This window comes from Schistocerca serialis, chromosome 4 (assembly GCF_023864345.2).
Source record: "Schistocerca serialis cubense isolate TAMUIC-IGC-003099 chromosome 4, iqSchSeri2.2, whole genome shotgun sequence".
Taxonomy (NCBI): Eukaryota; Metazoa; Arthropoda; class Insecta; order Orthoptera; family Acrididae; genus Schistocerca; species Schistocerca serialis.
Window position 1 is genome coordinate 268277691 of NC_064641.1, and position 21545 is coordinate 268299235.

The 21545-nt window shown below is 40.3% G+C and overlaps 1 protein-coding gene across 1 annotated transcript in view; it reads left to right on the forward strand.

The window, feature by feature from the left end:
• The window catches only part of LOC126473820 (26S proteasome non-ATPase regulatory subunit 6-like), a 163803-nt gene that overhangs the window by 25930 nt on the left and 116328 nt on the right, over positions 1–21545 (forward strand). The window contains exon 2 of the mRNA XM_050101136.1: positions 11848–12069. Within this exon, the coding sequence (XP_049957093.1) occupies positions 11925–12069 (145 nt within the window). The 5' untranslated portion in view covers positions 11848–11924. The remainder of the gene's footprint in view (positions 1–11847; positions 12070–21545) is intronic.

Below are 21545 nucleotides of genomic sequence, written 5' to 3' on the forward strand. Positions count from 1 at the left end.
AGAAAGTAAGGTAAAGAAAATTAACTTAAAAGCAAATTTTATTCTTTAACGAAATTTACATGGCAATTTCGTTAAAAAGTACTGTTGTGTCTGTTTCTAAAAACACAAAATTAGTACCACTACACATATACACACTGCCCACTGCTCTAGTTGGAATGCAATTTCATGGTCAGCCCTCTCTGTAACGAAGCTGTGATTCAATCCTGCCGCGCGGGATTAGCCGAGCGGTCTTTGGCGCTGCAGTCGTGGACTGTGCGGCCGGTCCTGCCAGAGGTTTGAGTCCTCCTGCGCGATAATTTAGGTTAAGTAGTGTGTAAGCTTAGGGATTGATGACCTTAGCAGTTAAGTCCCATAGGATTTCACACACATTTGAACTTTTTTTTTAACATTCAATCCTGAATCTTTCACCTGATCTTACAGTAACTCTGAAATATGCTTGTTTCCGCAAAGCAGTTGCATCTGTGTAAATGATTCAATATATAATGTGTATTGGAAGCTATGTGATGCTGTCAGAATGGCATTGCGTAGGTGTATGCCAACTGAAAAGAAACTGTATTTCTCGCAATATGCTATGCATTTAACAAAGAGTCTGATACCATTGTATCATCGTGTTTCCAGTGTAGCAATCAAAGGAATGCAACAATGGTAATTAGGACACATACAGGGACATATTTATAGACAATCATTTGATATGGATGAATTATGTGTGTTACGTGTCTGAATTTCTTTGTGCAATCCTTGTATAGTAACGGTGCAGCAGTGAGGATTCCTTGGTCATTAAAAAAAACCTATATCTGCTGTAGCAATCATAACAGCAATTCGGAATATAGAGAGGCATACTGACAATTATTTTTATTCGATCATTACACATATGAGAGGAACAGGAACGAAAAAATCAATGATACTGCTACACCATAGTCGACACCGTGCACTAGACAATGGTCTGCAGAATATGTATTTAAACACATGCTCCTGTCTATAGCAGTGTTGTGACACCAATAGACTATAACGATTTTCAGAGGACTGAGAATTGGCAGGAGCTGGAGCTGAATGTTGATAAATGTAATTCTTGAATCTAAAATAGTCAAAGAGATCTGCTACTGTTCTATTATACTATTGACCACAAATCACTGGAAACAGTACCATTCGTAAAAAATCTGGACATAAGCACCCAAATGCTGGTGAATTTCCTCCTGTGCCTTAATGTTCTATTTTGTCTCATTGTGATAGCTCTCTACAAAGCCAGTGAGTGGTAGAGGGCTGGACAGCCTTCTGACTAATGGAACATTGCTGTCGCAATGAGACAAGGTTTCGAGAAAATTAGTAGGGATATGTGACTTCACTGTGGATATCAAGATCCAGTCTCACTCATCAAAATCAGGTAGATGCAGGTGCCACATATCGAATACTGGACTATTCATGAGAATATGAAGAGGGAAGGGGTAAGTGATACTCTGACAAATGGGATGTAGAGATATGATCCCTCTACTGCTTCTTGTAAATGTAGTGAGCAAACATTTTACTCCCTCCCACATAGGTCTCGTGAAGTGAGTATTAGAGGCTAAAAGGAAATCTTTTATCCAGGGACATTCAGCAGCAGGTGTTCTATTTATTTTCTCTCCATAAAGAAAGAAAGGTGATGATACTGCCACGTTGTCCATGTATATATCGACAGACGAATTTTTTTATGAAAGAATTGTTAAAGGTGAGAATATGGGGGAAAACCAATGTCATCAATGAAGGATCAACCCTAGTATATTAAAGTTGGTTGGTGGCCCCCACCTGCTATTAAACAGCGCTGTGAAGGTATCGAATAAATCCTTTAAATGATGCTTATGTGGCTGGCCAAATTGCCTGAAGAAGCTTGTAACGTCAAGCTAAACTGACAAAGGCTTTCAAGGTTCTTTTCGACGACTTCTGGAAGAAAATGTTGAACACCACCAACACAGAGATGACTTGCAATTCAGCATTAACCTTTCAACTACTCAGCCATGAAATATAATTGCGTTACCTCGACAATTGTTACCAATCCTCTGCGCAGTTGCAGTACAATAAAGAAAGTGTAAAAAATTCGTGTGTGACTGAGAAGACACATTTTTCCGTGAGTTTTTCCCGTCCTTAAATGGATAGACTAACATTTTATAAGTAGACTAAATAAAAAAAGAGAGGGACAGTGAATACGGATTACCCTGACTGACAGACATATTCTTTCCATGCCCAATTCATGAATGGTTTTAGTTGCAGACGAAAAACAGTTTGACAACTCATAGGAGTGATGTAGCGTATATCTGATTGCTATGACAGCGAAACTTAAAACGAGGCGAGAGCCATCTGCCTGATTTGGAACATTGATGCATACATCGACAAGCATTCGGTTGGAACGACGGAAAAAATACTAGATTTCTCAAACCATAACTGAACGTGAATTTTCGTAAAACTAATGAAACAACATACCTCTGGAAATGTATACAGGTTTTCAGGGTGGATGCAGATTCACATATACAGTCTCCCTGAATATCTAGGTGGGGGAGGGGATATTGAGATTAAAGCAAATTTTTTTATCGTGGTATGGACATTATTATCTCATAGAGCCTTGACTGCAGCTGGACAGAGGTGTGTGTCTTCTCGAAGATGAAGGGGCAGAGAAGAGCTCGCCGAACAATTGGTGGCAATGTGGTCTGTTGTCCTGCCTATTCATCAATATGGGGTGCCTAGAAAACCTGCTTTTTCGGATCGCTAGACAACAAATCAAGCAAATTGTATTAATGAACTTTTATTACATTAAGATTATTTACAGTACTTAACGTTGAGAATTCAAAATGATGTGTTACAAGCAATGGCCGACAGACCAAATAAGAAAATCGCCCATTATTTGCAATTCCTGATACCAGTGAAATAATACAGTTCCTAAGTCGCTACTGCAGAGCTCGTGGAACGGCTAGTCTCCAACTGGGCTGCGGCCAGGCGGCTTTTTTCCCCCTTTATTGTAATTTTATGCCCCTTCCCCACAGGGGCAGGGGAGGGCTGCAAAGGCACAATCCACCACTTCAGCTGAGTGGCATTACAAAAAAATAAAAATGAGAACTGATATATAAAAAAGGGCGCAAAAAGGGGGAAATAATAACACAGTAAATGGAGGTAATGGAAGTTAAAATATACACTAACATGGGGACGTTCATATGGGGGCAGTTAAAAAGTCGATATAAAGTTAAAATGACACAGTTCGCGATTTGGGGCACTTAAAATACGCTGGAGTCACACACACAAGTTAAAAGTCAGTCACAATACAAAAACACACAGAGTGAGAGACACTTAAAAAAAATCTGTAAGTGACGGTGCACACATGAAGAACAAAAACTGCTGGTAGGGACCTGCCCTGAGGGATGGGAGGCCTGAGGCGGGAAAAAGACAGGAGAATGAAGGTGTAGTTGGGATGGGTGAGGGGGGAGGGGTGCAGGTGGCGCGACCTTATTTCAGTCTCTGTGTCGTCCTACAGAGGGATCGGTCAGCTAACAATTGGCTGACGTTTTCTTCACAGCCCTCTCTGCTCCAAAGTTCCTGACCGGCGTGGCGGCACTTGACTTTACGCTGGAACACGGTCAGTCGCAGTTCAATGCACAAAGCCCCTCTGCCTTTACGCCCACTGCATGCAGGGATGAGCGGGGAAAATGCTCCTGCAAGTGACCATTGATAGAGCGTCTCTTTACATGCAGGTGCTGTGGCACGTGTGGCGCAGTGAAGACACTGTGTTCATTGCTACGATAGGGATTACTCTGCAGACTATGGAAATTTATTGTTTTTTACATATTTTTAAGGGGTTATTGCATTGTGCTACATTTGTTGCAATACAGTCGCTGTAATTATTCGAATACTAGACCCGGCAGTTATCTTGTGGCAGTACTAATATGTGAGCGTGAGTGATAGTTGGATGCATTAGGTGGGCGTAGAAACATGACTCAGCCAGTCTATTGCAGGCTTCATGAGTAGATCATATACATTCCTCTGGAAAAGCGTTCCAGTTGTTGTTTCTTACAACTCCATTAAGATCACATAGCATCATAGGAGCTGGAAGTTATATCACACACTAAAAGTGTGTGGGGATAAGTTCGTTTCAAGCAAAATGTAGGGTTGCGGTGTATGTCTCATTGTTATTTGTTGTCCTGAAAAAAGTGGCTATCTGTGGAGAAAATCGACAAAATTTGTAAGAACTATAAATAGCGTCATATATTGGTGTGCCCAGAGGGTATGCATCAAGGTGTTAGTCACTATACATTTAAAGTCCCGTGTTTAAGTACATCTTCCTGAAAAAGTAGGTATTTTGCGAAATACTGAGGGAAAATAAACAAAACTCATACGAATTGTCTGAAAACTATAAATAGTGTCCTTTGTTGGTGGGTTTGTGAAACATTTAAAGCTGTTTATTTTTCGATGTGTTTCCTAAAAGTCGATAAAATAGCAGCGAAACCCTTATTTATGTATTTTAAAAAAGGTAAAATTAGTCTTGAACCCTATATTTACAAGAATCTTCTTAAAATTGAGGGAAAATATCAACGAAACCCACAGTTACAAGTAACGTCTTAAAAAGTGGGGGTAATAAGTCAAATAGCTATGAAACATATCATCTTATGAAAATAGGTAAAAATTAGCCACGAAACTGCATAGTATAATATCTTGCAGAAAATAACTTGGGTACTGAACAATCATGCAAGCCAGGCAACAACACTTTGTGCTACACTACGCTTGAAATTTGCAACGTCATACGAATTTTCGACTACTGTGTCTGCTGTTGCTTCAGTGAGATCCATATTAAGAATTACAATGTGGGGGACGCTGAGGACCAGTGGGTGCGATGGTGGTGATGGAGAAACAACCAACAGCACCACAGTGGGGGTGTCTTGTTTTTTAGGTCTTAACTTACCGTCATTAAAAAGTGATATTATCACTTGAAGCCAAAAGTGTTGAACACTTTGGTAAAAATGACGGTACTAGGCGACCATCTTGCCCATAAATTATGGTAATCATGACAGATTTTGTCCATTAATTATAGCATGAATAAACAAAACATGAGTCCATGTGAGCGGTTTGTTTGCATTTGGGTCATAAAATTGGCTAGCGCAACTGGGTGGTTTATTTCCTTAAGAGATTGTCCCGAAACTGGTACATACTCACTACGATTGTGTCCTGTGCGCCGGCCGAAGTAGCCGAGCGGTTCTAGGCGCTGCAGTCTGGAACCGCGAGACCGCTACAATCGCAGGTTCGAATCCTGCCTCAGGCATGGATGTGTGTGATGTCCTTAGGTTAGTTAGGTTTAACTAGTTCTAAGTTCTAGGGGACTAATGGCGTCTGAAGTTGAGTCCCATAGTGCTCAGAGCCATTTTTTTTTGTGTCCTGTGCGGAGTGAACTGGGTCGTTGTTGTGGTGCAGAAACAAAGATCCTCGGAAAGCATCATCTTGAAAGACTCTCATAAACTTATCAGAAATTTCAGTAGTGAACTCCTGTAACTGTTTGCCCTTTATGAGCGTAATCTGTAAGCCAACGTCCCAAGGCAGTCCCTTGAAACACTCAGCGTCACCTTGCTTATTGACGGTAGGGTTTTTGTGTTATTCCGGTGCCTATGAATCGACATGTTCCCTCTGCTTGCTTTGCTTCTTTTCCCTGGGTTCACAGGAAAGATATATACAGGGTTATTACAAATGATTGAAGCGATTTCACAGCTCTACAATAACTTTATTATTTGAGATATTTTCACAACGCTTTGCCACACATACAAAAACTCAAAAAGTTTTTTTAAGCATTCACAAATGTTCGATATGTGCCCCTTTAGTGATTCGGCAGACATCAAACCGATAATCAAGTTCCTCCCACACTCGGCCGGCGCAGCATGTCCCCATCAATGAGTTCGAAAGCATCGTTGATGCGAGCTTGCAGTTCTGGCACGTTTCTTGGTATAGGAGGTTTAAACACTGAATCTTTCACATAACCCCACAGAAAGAAATCGCATGGGGTTAAGTCGGGAGAGCGTGGAGGCCATGACATGAATTGCTGATCATGATCTCCACCACAACCGATCCATCGGTTTTCCAATCTCCTGTTTAAGAAATGCCAAACATCATGATGAAAGTGCAGTGGAGCACCATCCTGTTGATAGATGAAGTCGGCGCTGTCGGTCTCCAGTTGTGGCATGAGCCAATTTTCCAGCTTGTCCAGATTCACGTGTCCTGTAACGTTTTTTTCACAGAAGAAAAAGGGGCCATAAACTTTAAACCGTGAGATTGCACAAAACACGTTAACTTTTGGTGAATTGCGAATTTGCTGCACAAATGCGTGAGGATTCTCTACCGCCCAGATTCGCACATTGTGTCTGTTCACTTCACCATTAAGAAAAAATGTTGCTTCACCACTGAAAATAAGTTTCGCACAGAACGCATCCTCTTCCATGAGCTGTTGCAACCGCGCCGAAAATTCAAAGCGTTTGACTTTGTCATCGGGTGTCGGGGCTTGTAGCAATTGTAAACGGTAAGGCTTCTGCTTTAGCCTTTTCCGTAAGATTTTCCAAACCGTCGGCTGTGGTACGTTTAGCTCCCTGCTTGCTTTATTCATCGACTTCCGTGGGCTATGCGTGAAACTTGCCCGCAAGCGTTCCACCGTTTCTTCGCTCACTGCAGGCCGACCCGTTGATTTCCCCTTACAGAGGCACCCAGAAACTTTAAACTGTGCAATCGCCGAATGGAGTTAGCAGTTGGTGGATCTTTGTTGAACTTCGTCCTGAAGTGTCGCTGCACTGTTATGACTGACTGATGTGAGTGCATTTCAAGCACGACGTACGCTTTCTCGGCTCCTGTCGCCATTTTGTCTCACTGCGCTCTCGGGCGCTCTGGCGGCAGAAACCTGAAGTGCGGCTTCAGCCGAACAAAACTTTATGAGTTTTTCTACGTATCTGTAGTGTGTCGTGACCATATGTCAATGAATGGAGCTACAGTGAATTTATGAAATCGCTTCAATCATTTGTAATAGCCCTGCACGTGTTTATGATGATTATGAAGCTAAAGAAGTAATTGTACCGACCTAATGCAGTTGCAGTATTTACGCTTCTGTCTCATTTAAGCAAGTTTTTTTAAATAGATGGGAACAGTTGTGGAATGGCAATGATCAGAGTGCCGTGCAAGATACTGAAAACAAATCTATAGCTGATTTTGCAATTTTTGCACTATCGACTGAAATCTGACACACCATACTTCAAGCACCACAGCCTCAATTTCTCTTATGATTCCCATGTCTTTGCAGAGAAATGGTTTGCTTCTATGTTATTCGTCATTCAGATTCATCTGGACGCATCTGCACCACATAATCATTGTGTCACATGATGGCGCACTGTTGTTATTGTTGTTGTGGTCTTCAGTCCTGAGACTGGTTTGATGCAGCTCTCCATGCTACTCTATCCTGTGCAAGCTTCTTCATCTCCCAGTACCTACTGCAGCCTACATACTTCTGAATCTGCTTAGTGTATTCGTCTCTTGGTCTCCCTCTTCGATTTTTACCCTCCACGCTGCCCTCCAATACTAAATTGGTGATCTCTCGATGTCTCAGAACATGTCCTACCAACCGATCCCTTCTTCTAGTCAAGTTGTGCCACAAGCTCCTCTTCTCCCCAATTCTATTCAATATCTCCTCATTAGTTATGTGATCTACCCATCTAATCATCAGCATTCTTCTGTAGCACCACATTTCGAAAGCTTCTATTCTCTTGTCGTCTAAACTATTTATCGTTCACGTTTCATTTCCATACATGGCTACACTCCATACAAATACTTTCAGAAACGACTTCCTGACATTTAAATCTATACTCCATGTTAAATTTCTCTTCTTCAGAAACGCTTTCCTTGCCATTGCCAGTCTACATTTTATATCCTCTCTACTTCGACTATCATCAGTTATTTTGCTCCCCAAATAGCAAAACTCCTTTACTACTTTAAGTGTCTCATTTCCTAATCTAATTCCCTCAGCATCACCCGATTTAATTAGACTAAATTCCATTATCCTCGTTTTGCTTTTGTTGATGTTCATCTTATACCCTCCTTTCAAGACACTGTCCATTCCGTTCAACTGCTCTTCCAAGTCCTTTGCTGTCACTGACAGAATTACAATGTCATCGGCGAACCTCAAAGTTTTTATTTCTTCTCCATGGATTTTAATATCTACTCCGAACTTTTCTTTTGTTTCCTTTACTGCTTGCTCAATATATAGATTTAATAACATCGGGGACAGGCTACAACCTTGTCTCACTCACTTCCCAACCACTGCTTCCCTTTCATGTCCCTCAACTCTTATAACTGCCCTCTGGTTTCTGTACAAATTGTAAATAGCCTTTCGCTCCCTGTATTTTACCCCTGCCACCTTCAGAATTTGAAAGAGAGTATTCCAATCAACGTTGTCAAAAGCTTTCTCTAAGCCTACAAATGCTAGAAACGTAGGTTTGCCTTTCCTTAATCCATTTTCTAAGATAAGTCGTAGGGTCAGTATTGCCTCAAGTGTTCCAACATTTCTACGGAATCCAAATTGATCTTCCCCGCGTTAGTATTTTGCAGCTGTGACTTATTAAACTGATAGTTCCGTAATTTTCACATCTGTCAACACCTGCTTTCTTTGGGATGGGAATTATTATATTTTTCTTGAAGTCTCAGGGTATTTCGCATGTCTCATACATCTTGCTCACCAGATGGTAGAGTTTTGTCAGGACTGACTCTCCCAAGGCTGTCAGTAGTTCTAATGGAATGTTGTCTACTCCCGTGGCCTTGTTTCGACTCAGGTCTTTCAGTGCTCTGTCAAACTCTTCACGCAGTATCATATCTCCCATTTCATCTTCAATTACATCGTCTTCCATTTCCATAATATTGTCCTCAAGTACATCGCCCTTGTATAGACCCTCTATATACTCCTTCCACCTTTCTGCTTTCCCTTCTTTGCTTAGAACTGGGTTTCCATCTGAGCTCTTGATATTCATGCAAGTGGTTCTCCTTTCTTCAAAGGTCTCTCTAATTTTCTTGTAGGCAGTATCTATCTTATCCCTAGTGAGATAAGCCTCTACATCCTTTCATTTGTCCTCTAGCCATCCCTGCTGTTGCTGTACTCGTAACACTGACACAGCATGTACTGTAGCAACATTGATCCCTTTCAGTGGTATAAAACGCATTACTGTACTTCAACAATGGGCTACGCCATTTTGTTTTGATTTTTCTAGCAGTGTACTAGTAATTAGGTACGAGGTGCGTTCAATAAGTAACGTAATACATTTTTCCTTAAGCTGGTTGATTTTATGCAGAATTTCTGTACACCATATTATTCCCTACTCTTTTGCTACAAAATCGTATGTTTCAACATAATATCTGTTAAATGCGACACCCCTACACCACCTTACTGGGAGGGCCTGTATGCCCACATACGTCGGAGCCATCGTCTGCTGGATCAATAACCTTTGCATCATCCACAAATTACTTCCTACGGAGTGCATCCTTGATTGGGCCAAATAGATGGAAGCCGGAAGTTGCGAGATACAAGCTGTAGGGTGGATGAGGAATAGCCGTCCAATGAAGTTTTGTGAGCTGCTCTCATGTGAACAGACGTGTGTGAGGCCTTTTATTGTCATGGAGATGGAGAAGTTCATTTCATTTTCGTGGCAATGAACACATCAAAGTCGTTTTCTTTCAATTTCCTGAGATAAGCACTAAACACTTCCCACTTAATCGTTGCTCCATGAAGGAGGACATCAAACAGAATAGCCGCTTCAGAGTCCCAGAAAACTATCACCATAATTTTACTGACTGAAGGCGCAGCTTTGCACTTCTTCTGAAGCAAGGTGAGTGGAGACACTCCGTGTATGGCTGTTTTGTTTTCAGTTCGAAGTGGTTAACCTATGTTCACTGCGTGTGACAATGTTCGATAAAAAGTAGTCACGATCAGCCTTTTACAATTCCACACAAATGGTCCTTCTCTGCTCTTTATGCTCTCCTGTTAGCTGGCGAGAAACCCGGCAGACACACGCCTTTGAGAGCCCCAACTGGAGGACGAGGGTATCAGCGCTATCAACAGAGACATCCAGTTGAGCAGCGAGGTGTTTGATCACCTCGAATGAGAGTATCTGCACATTCTAACTTTGCAGCAATCACAGATGTGTGCTGCCGGCCGATTCGCGTGAGATCGATCTGATTTGCGAGACCTTGTTGCGATGGTGACAGATGTCTCCCCTAATAGTTCAACCTGCTTCCATCCCCTGCCAGGTGTCTGTAAACATTCTGCAAGCGCCTGTGGATACCTATGATGCTCTGGTTTTCCACCGAAAGAAACTCAATGACAGCTCTCTGCACAGAACGCGCCTCTGTTACAGACGCCATTTTGAAGGCTACGATAGCGCCGCCGCCTACTGGAACTTCAGGAAACAACATATTTTAGCGGGAATATTCCACAATGTCCTACAACAAATACCGCATTTTTTCAATGGGAATTGGCCCAGAAAAAGATGTATTGCATTACATTAAACGCCAGTTGTAACTTTATTTTACGAGATGTAATTAAAACTCTACGACACCACCTTGTATTTTCTCCAAAGGTTGGTTTCGCTGTCATCTATCTCCCCATAGTCATGTGTGCTTCCAAAGCTATACATTTCTCTCCTAATCATTTCTGCTTTACCATTTTGCTCTTGTCAGTCTCATATTTTAGATGTCCATATTTCATTTACAAGCTCTGTGTGCAATGTTTTTATATTTTCTCTTTTTCTCAAGTCATTCAATACATCCAAATTTGTACAATGTTTCTTACAGGGAGTTGTTTCTTTGCCTCATTGTTGCTCTGCTGCCTTCACTGTACCATATCTCAGAGTTCCCTATTCGTATCCATTTGTGCTCCCTATTTCAGTCAATAGTTGCCCCCTTTGAAACTCACAGCAACCTCGGGCTCTTCAACTTGCTCTGACATGCCTGTGGTCTTTTATCTTCTGCTGTTTCTTCAGTTTTAATCTGCAGTTTATAACTTAAAAATAATATTCAGAGTCAAAATATGACCCTGGAAAAGCTTTTCAGTTCATACCATGGTTTCGAAAATCTCTATCCTATCAGTATGTAACGTAATTCATCTGAAACCTTTGTGTCTTTACGGGTCTGTTGAACACATAAAACTTTCTTCAATGATTCTTAAACCAAATGTTAGTTTTTTTTCTATTTGCATCGAAGCATATGCTTGTAATTTTAACATAAACCAAAAACTCTTGCTTACTTCTCAAAATATTAATGGCCAACCAAATATTAGCAAAGAGTAAATTATGTACCGTGCAGGATTCTACGTGGCAGTTTTTCTATTGATTTCTTTCTCCCTAATCACTGTTCTTTTACTTTTTGCTTCTCATAGTTTTCCTGTTATCTGATTACAGCTCCCTCCCCTGCAATCAAAATTATATTTTTGTCACTCTGAACGATCCGAATAATTTCTTTTACCTCTAACGATTTGAATAATTTATTTTACCGCTCTACACATTCTTTCAATCTCTTCATCTCCTGCGGTGCTAGTAGGCATATGGGAGGTGCTGGATTTGTATGTCTGCTGTGTGGATTAACTACTGACGAATATGCTGATTACTACTGACTGTTCACCGGCTTCATTATTAAATCGTTCCTGATTGTTTTTATATTTTACACTACTCGTCTTTATTTTTTTTTACATTCAATGAGAAACTAAAACCGATGGTTGCATCGTAAATCCCTTTAACAATGTCGTTGCTTGTTTAAATTTATATCTCTGTCTGGATGCTAACCGGCAGGGCACAATATTTTTCGATTATTGTTTATTGTTAACAGGATTGTGATAATACACGTGTGTGGCGTTGCACGAAGTGATTCTTACACATTCACGCTTGTAATCGGCATCCAGGAAAATGCCTATTGACTACTTAGAAGATGAAGGTTTAGCGAAGAATCCGAATCTCAAGTTGGCGCAGTGGAAATTTCGTCTGAGCCTGCATGATCGACGCTTCAACAAGGAACTACAGAAGCAGTTACTGGAGGCAATTAAAAGTGGAGGTAAGTTATTTATTACCTATTACCGACTGAAATCGGACGTATTTGTGTATTTTCACGAACAGGTGAACTCATGAGCACATTGGCGTTTCGTGACGAATGTTGCCCGCTACAACGAAATAGTTTTTTGAGTAACTGAAGAATTGTAATGAAATTAGACTATATTGCAAAATACCGGTTTTTAGTATTAATTCTTAAGTTACAGCTTGATTTCTTAAATGTTTTATAGACTGTGATAGCGAAATTTTCTTTGCTTGTTTCTGATTTATCAGTAATTCCGTTTTGAAACAAAAATAAAAAACTGCGTGTTACTCTACACATTTCCACCTGTGCGATTAGGGATTACGTATTTGAAAGTAAAGAATCGCCTATGGTCAGCTCCCCAAATAATTTTTAAATAGGCAAGTAATTTCAAATATTTGACAAAGACGATTACCAATTATTCATTCAGTAGTTGGTAGCACCATTTCATATTATTTAATAGTGTAGCACATGTATGGAAATTCTTATAAATATATTTTTGAATCCTAGACAAACGTAAACTTCATTGCACGGAAATAATTACACAAGGCATGTGTGCGATTTACTAAGCAAAGTTCTCAGTGTGTCCACTGTCTCGCGTCTATGGGCGAAGAGTCGGTAGTAATTTTACTGTGTGCTGAAGAGGAGGGCACTTGGTAAATGTTACGCCGAATATGTTACAGGCCTCTAAGCTATTGCTACCGCGTGAAGAACTCGAAGCCGACCAATATTTTGATTAGGCTAATTTCACTCTCGTAGTTTAAGATGTAGTCGAATGCTGGGTACTTACCGAGTTTAGGGGGAGAAAATTTTCGAAAATATTTTTTCTCACATTTTGATCACTTAGACTAAGTTGATCTCGAAGATGTTATTTATTTTCATGCCCGATAAAAACTTGTTAATATATCGAGAGAAAATTTTTTTAATGAAAATTTTTTTCTCATTTTTTGACCGGACCACGAATATGTTATTTGCAAACATCATTCGAGCTAAATCTTAGCACATCAAAACACTCGGATAAAATCACTTTATTCAGTTTACACTAAAGTCAAATAACAGTGTAGTTAAGTGTTAGTTCCGTGTTTGTTCTGTGCGTTTGTTCTACTAACTCGTAATGGCTAGAATTTTCCCTGATGTGGCCGAATTTCGTATGATAAATTTGTTATTATGTTGTTGTATTGTTACATTTTGAATAAATGACTATGTTGTTTTATTGTTTCAAAACTGATGAAAAATATGTCATATTCGTGATCAGCCTAGTCAAATTGACGATAATCGGTATAAAATCAAAGATCTCATGGGTGTCCCCTAAAGTCAGTAAGTGCCGAATGCTGTTTACACCGGTAAACATTGTGGTTTAATTTTTACTTTTGCGTGAATTCTCAATTTGTTATGAGTACCTGCAGCGTAGCAAGTGTTTTTGTGACAGCACATAACCGCAATTGTTTCCTCAGAACTAATTCACGGTCAAGTTGTGTAGGAGTTCTGGATTTTACCTTTTTTTTATTTTAACCTTAGGAACGCAGTATATACCAAGGTTCTGAATAGTCCATTCGATAGTTACCTCTCGGTAAAAACTTCACATTGCCGTAAAAACTTCACATTGCCAACCGCGGTGGTTCTAGGCGATGCAGTCCGGAACCGCGCGACTGCTACGGACGCAGGTTCCAATCCTGCCTCGGGCATGGATGTGTGTGATGTTCTTAGGTTAGCTAGGTTTAAGCAGTTCTAAGTTCTAGGGGACTGATGACCTCAGAAGTTAAGTCTCATAGTGCTCAGAGCCATTTAAAAACTTCACCTCTCGCAATTTTAATAAAATTAATAATAAGCTTTAGAACCGACATGCAAGAATATTATCTAATATAACGATCTGTGAAATATGATTATTTACGTAACAGACATGCGCATTAAAATTAGCGACAGTGTGGATGTGTTACGTATCATTTGTAAATCGCAGGCATCCCTCGTTTCCAGAGATCACCAAAGCCCTTCAATATGCATACGATGAATGGACCAGTTACAATTTGCCGACTGAAGAATACTGACGAATGGGATACAACCCTTCGGCTTTGAAAAATGTCGTCACAGGGTACCCCAGATGGTACGTTGCAAAGACATAGACGATGTTGACAAACACATTAATGTAGTAGCGAGAAGACAGATCGTGGATATATATTACGTATTTCCGTATTTCGAACGTAATGTTATATATATCGCTTTTTCGCAGTAGAAAGCTCTAGTATTCTTCTGTTGACCTATATAGGTCAACTGAAGGATGGGATACTAGTGCTAGCGAAAGCGGAAAAAAGCTACAAACGTAAATTTTGTATCCTATTCTTTAGTTGACCTAGATAGGTGAACTGAAGAACAGGATACTGATACTAGGGAATGCGGTTTTTAGTTGACCCATATAGATTAACTGGAAAATAGGATCCAAGTACTAGCGAAGGCGAAAAATGGCAACAAAAATGAAAATTTGTATCCTGTACTGAAGATGACATATATAGGCCATCTGCAGAATAGGATACTGGTACTAGCAAAAAAGCGACTAACGTAAAATTTGTACCCTGCACTTAAGTTGACCTATATAGGTCAACTAAAGAATAGGATACCACCTTCGTAATGCAGCTGAGGTATAAGATGCCACTTTGAGGAACGACTCACTATTCGACAAAGATATAATTCAAAATGTGACACAAATGATTTAAAATTACCACAAGCGTCAAAAAATATTTCACAGTATCTATGTCTTAATAACACAACAATGGAAAATTCGGGATCGAAAGCCCTACTCACCATGTATCGGAGACGCTGAGTCGCAAATCGGCACAATAAAAAGACTGTCACAAAATGTGCTTGCGCCCCCCCCCCCCCCCCCCCACACGCACACACACATTATGACCACAGTCTCTGACAGCTGAAGATTGAAGAATCCTGAAGAATGCGATACAATACGTCGGCTTTGAGAAATGACGTCACAAGTTATCCCAGATGGAGCATTGAATTGTTAGCTGAGTCTGGCTTCAGCTGCCAGACTGTGCTCACACATGTGTGTGTGTGTGTGTGTGCATAAATATGTTGTCTATTTTCGATAAAGGCCTTGTTGGCCGAAAGCTCATTTTGACAGTCATTTTTCTGTGCCTATCTGCGACTCACCATCCTAATAACACATTAATTTATTTTTATTTACGATTGTCATGCTTTGCTACATGAGATAATCGATTTATTATCCACGGCTCGAAAATAAACTGATATCTATGATTAAAATATGACGTCATTGGTCACGGGTTCTGTGTGGATGTGTTTTGTGTCATTTGCAAATCGTAGGCATCTCTCGTTTCCAAAGACTGCCATAGCCCTTCAATAGGCGTACGATGAATGGACCATTTACAATTTTTGGACTCAGAGTCCGGAGTTCGAATTTGATTATGAGTACGTTAAAATAAGTCTTTCGCTTGTCATGTTATACGAAATGGTGTGGCATGGATATTTACTCTTGAGAAAAGGGACACGAAAGGATTTGATATACAACCGAGAAATACGCAACACATCACAATTTGACGCCACAAAACCAGCCTTTCTTGAATTCTGAAAGTATCGTACAGTGATTCACAACAGTCCAGGGCCCTAAAGAAATGTAATAGGGCAATGCGGCGAAAGAAGTCATTCTTGCAGGATGAAGGGTAGGGCCTAATACTCAGTTTTAAGTTGACGAAATTTGAACAGTTTTTTGTTACTTTGGGGACCGTACTTAAGTAGCTCATGTCAAGCGGGAGGTTTTGCAGAGGACTGAACGAACGTCCCTTATCTTATAGTTATTTGTCACGTCTGGTACCGAACATAACTGCGCAACGCATATTGCTAGCTATATCAGCGGAAATAACCTTTGAATTTTGCTGCTGGTTTGAATTTTAATTCATATACCAAACGTACCGGTAATCTGGTATCCCCCGTCACCACTATCATTTCCTTACCACGAATCACACCAAACACGAAGCGTTTTTAAGATGTCTGAAGCAACGCTATATCAAAACGCATATTTTCATAATATTAATTTACGGCACAAATATTTAATCAAATATGGGGTCATTTAGGTTTGCCTATAACTGCGATAACTGATAACGCAAATCAATCGTTTAGCTGTTTAGCCCGCCAATTAATCAGTAGAAGTGGAGGGCTATGGGCCGATTATGTTTAGTGTCCGTTCTCTGCCAACCATAGCTATCAAACAATTCTCCCTGCAGCAGCACTGATGTACTGTTGTTGAGTACTGATACGTAATTTGTAACATTATCATTAAACAATATTCCATTAGATAAAGCGCACTCAATTGCAGTTTTGATCACACAAAACATTTTAGTGTTCGTTAGTTAATTTTGATTTCGGAGAATCTCAAGTACGGTGAAGCTCCGTTTGTCAACATGAAAACGGCAACGGCGCGAATTAGAGACCTTTTTTCGGCATCTACCGATCGGGATCAAGATTGCAGAGCACTTAAAACATTAAACGAATTGTTTTCTCATATTGGCCATGAATTTACGGATTTCACGCCCTTTGCCTGCTGATACTAACGTGAGACAGAGATTTACTATTAATGCAAGATCCTAGTCATAGCCTACTCGATGGAAGCCTTTTCACCTGATAAGCAAGCTTAAGGGCAATAATATACAGAAATAAGACGCACTGCTGGCTACCAGCATCCATAAAATGTCAGCAACGTAAACAATATATAGACGACAATAACTTGTCATTTACTTCAATTTCTTGCTAAAACTACTGCTCATCGTATGGTTGTTGAGAATCGTACACAAAACCAACAGTTACATTACGCACAACAGTTGTAAATTGTCGTAGCTGTGTTGGGAGAGTATCAGAGCTCCAAGCGCTAATAGAAAGCACTGATGCTCAAGTCGTTATAGGCGCTGATTGCTGGCTGAAGTCAGAGACAAGCTCAGCCGAAATTTTTGCGAACGGTGTTCCGAGTGGATAGGCTAAATACAGTTGGCGGTGTCGTGTTTGTTCCTGTTGGAAGTAGCTTATCTTGTCGCGAAACTGAAGTAGGTAGTTCCTGCGAATCAGTATGGACAGATGTCATTGTTGGCAACCGTAGTAAAATAATAATTGGATCCTTTTACCGACCTCCCAATTCAGATGATACAATAGCTGAAAGGTTCAAGAAAACTTGATTTCAAACACGTAACCGACTCATGCAATTATAGTTGGTGGTGACTTTAATGTACCCTCCATATGTTGCTGCTGCTGATGATATTTGGTTTTGTGGGACGCACAACCGCGCAGTCATCAGCGCCCGTACAAAGTCCCAATTTTGATACAGTCCAATTTTTACACAATGCAATCTAGTCACTGTCACGAATGATGATGATGAGGATGAGGTGATGAAAGCAACACAAACACCCAGTCCCCGGGCAGAGCAAAAAATCCCCAACCCGCCCGGGAATCGAAACCGGGACCCCATGATCCAGAGGCAGCAACGCTAGCCACTAGACCACGAGCTGCGGACGGTATATTGGCGAAAATATATATTTAATTCCTGACGTATGCATAAAACATCATCCGAAATTGTGCTAAACGCATTCTCTGAAAATTATTTCGGACAGTTAGCTCATGAGCCCACTCGTATAGTAAACGGTTGTGGAAACTCACTTGACCTCTTGGCAACAAATAATCCTGAGTTAATAACAAGCATCAAAACGGATACAGGGATTAGTGAACATAGGATTGTCGTAACGAGACTGAATATTGTAATCCCCAAATCCTCCAAAAATAAACGAAAAATATGCCTATTCAAAAAAAAAGCAGATTAAAATTCACTTGACGACCTCCTGAGAGACATTCCCCACTTCTTCCAAATTAACAATATAAGGGTAGTCCAGATGTGGCTTGAATTCAAAGAAATAGTATCGGCAGCAATAGAGAGAGTTACACGAAATAAATTAACAAACGACGGAGCTTATTCTCCTTGGTACACAAAACGGGTCACAAAACTGTGGCAGAAACAACGACGAAAATAGGCCAAAGCAGAGTTACTAAACACAGTCTTCCGAAATGCCTTCACAAAAGAAGACGAAGTAAATACTCTAGAATTCGAATCAAGAACAGCTGCCAACATGAGTAACGTAGAAGTAAATATTCTCGGAGTAGTGAAGCAACTTAAATCACTTAATAAGAGCAAGTCTTCTGGTCCAGACTGTATACCAATTAGGCTCCTTTCGGAGTACGATGATTCATTTGCTCCATACTTAACAATCATATACAACCGTTCGTTCGACGAAAGATCGCCGGCCGGAGTGGCCGTGCGGTTCTAGGCGCTACAGTCTGGAACCGAGCGACCGCTACGGTCGCAGGTTCGAATCTTGCCTCGGGCATGGATGTGTGTGATGTCCTTAGGTTAGTTAGGTTTAACTAGTTCTATGTTCTAGGGGACTAATGACCTCAGTAGTTGAGTCCCATAGTGCTCAGAGCCATTTGAACCATTTGAACGAAAGATCCGTACTCAAAGACCGGAAAGTGCACCGGTCACACCAACATTCAAGCAAGGTAGTAGGAGTAATCCACTAAATTACAGGCCCATATCGTTAACGTCGATATGCAGAGGATTTTGGAACGTACACTGTGTTCGAAAATTATGAATTACCCCGAAGAAAACGGTCTATTAACACACAGTCAACACGGATTTATAAAACATCGTTCTTGTGAAACACAACTAGCTCTTTACTCGCATGAAGTGTCGACTGCTATTGACAAGGGATTTCAAATTGATTCCGTATTTCCGGAAGGCTTTTGACATTGTACCACACGTGGGGCTTGTAGTGAAATTGCGTGCTTATGGAATATCGTCTGTTATGTGACTGGAGTCGTGATTTCCTGTCGGAGATGTCACAGTTCGTAGTAATTGACGGAAAGTCATCGAGTAAAACAAAAGTGATTTCTGGCGTTCCCCAAGGTTGTGTTACAGGACTTTTGCTGTTCCTTATCTATAGAAACGATTTGGGAGACAATCTGAGCAGCCGTCTTAGGTTGTTTGCAGATGACGCTGTCTTTTATCGACTAATAAAGTCATCAGAAGATCAAAACAAATTGCAAAACGATTTAGAAAAGACATCTGTATGGTGCGAAAATTTCCAGTTGACCCTAAATAACGAATAGTGTGAGGTCACCAACATGAATGCTGAAAGGAATCCGTTAAACTTTGGTTACACGAGTGCTGAAAGGAATCCGTTAAACTTCGCTTACACGATAAATCAGTCAAATCTAAAGGTCGCGAATTCAGCTAAATGCCTAGGAGTTTCAATTACAAACAACTTAAATTGGAAGGAACACATAGCAAATGTTGTGGGGGAGGCTACCCAAACACTGCGTTTTATTAGGACACTTTGAAAACGTAACAGATATACTAAAGAGACTGCCTACACTGCGCTTGTCCGTCCCCTTTTAGAATATTTCTGCGCGTTGCGGGATCCTTGCCAGGTAGGATTAACGGAGTACATCGCGAAGTTCAAACAAGAGCAATAGGGGAGGGTGTGTCACTGACATGATACAGGATTTGGGGTGGACATCATTAAAGCAAAGGCGTTCTTCGTTGCGACGGAAGCTTCTCACGAAATTCCAATCACCAACTTTCTCCTCCGAATGCGAAAATATGAGAGAGAAACGATCACCATGATAAAAATAAGGGAAATTTGAGCTTGTACGGAAAGATACAGGTGTTCGTTCTTTCCGCGCGCTGTACGAGTTTGGAATAATAGAGAATTGTGGAGGTGGTTCGATGAGCCCTCTGCCAGGAACTTCAGTGTGATTTGCAGAGTATTCATGTAGATGGGGCCAACATTAAACACAAGATAACCGCAAATCGTTTCAAGCTACCTCGCTGTTTCAAGTAACCCCATTTTATGTACTGATTTTTACACCGTATTCAAAAGAAGAAAAATCCTATCATACCATCTGATCCTATTACAAAATCTTAAGTCAGTGTTGAATGATCTGCCCACTTACTCATATAACATCATTGATTGTACATGTGCAAGATGCAAGTTTCACACCAAATATGCAAAGCATAGCCCGTGATTGTTTTTAACAGAATGATCCAAAGCTTAAACACTGAGTAACACGTATAACGTACAGAAATGTACTAAGTCATGCATACAATCGCCTGACCGTACATCTCGGCGTTGCAGCCGTTCTCACATCTTTTCTCATAACACGTGTGGAAACTCTGGACTGTTTGGGACAAAAATCCGATGAAAATACTTCTAGTAACGCTAAAATAGCGCTGATTATACCACATTTCTTGAAAGGAGCAAAATCCTTTTTTTTTTTTTTTTTTTTGTCGTCAAGATATCGGTCAGTTTTGGCAGCTGATAGGGCGGTGCGGTACCTTATCTTTCAGTGAAGATTAATCATTTGACAGAAAAGTCGTCAAAAAAAAATCACTTGAATCTTATTAGCTCTCATTATTTTGGATCGAAGCAGAGGCCACCCTCGCATCTATAAATCCGCTCTTACTCACTCTTACAGTATTGCAACAGAATGTTACCTGTGCCATACGGGCAATAAGAAGTAGATACAAAAGCAGTTGCAGGTGAGCTCTGGGGACAAGGTACCCTAGCCGATGTAACGCTTCCTTACGACAGAGCCAGTAGCCACTCGCTTTTAAACAAAGAAGATTGTTACTGAATTAAAAAGCTGTATTTTTAAACAAGTGCATTCTTATATTTAAAATGTTTATTGAAAGCAGTTTTTCACTAGTTCACTGTTTTATTTAATAAGAAGTGCTGCATGATCCTGGGTACGCCCTTGATACTGACGATCATCAAAACCCTTATTTCCGGCCTGGAGGCCAACCGAATTTCCGAGCTGTACGTGTAAAGACAGTGCTGGTATTCGGTTGGCGTTCTACTAAATATGGAAAGGGTGAATCATTTTCGACTTTTATGAAAAGAATAACTACATTTATGAAGATACATAAGATACTTAGTCCTTTTCATTTCAAACAAAACAATTTTAAGTGATTCACAGAATTTAAAGAAAATAAAACTTGTTTGTAAAATCTATATTACAACTGTTGTATAAATACTTATACCTAGTTTAATCTCCTTTAAGACAAGCAGAAACAGGCTATGCCGAATAAAATAATAAAAGTTTGAAAACGAGAAACATTTTATCAAAGCAAAAAACGTTTAAGTTAAAAAACTAAAAAAAAGGGGCTACCGTAATTTGATGTATCAAAATATATAATTGTGTGTATGAATATATAACGGCCAGCAGTTGCATCTCCATGTATGTAAAACAGCAAGTTTAATAATGAAACTATCGTAACGTATATACGTCTACGTATGTAGATATGTGGATACGCGCATTCTGTACGTGTGAAGAACTTTTACGTGTATGATTTATGATTTACTTTCCAAAAGAATCGCTTTGCACATCCCATGATTGTG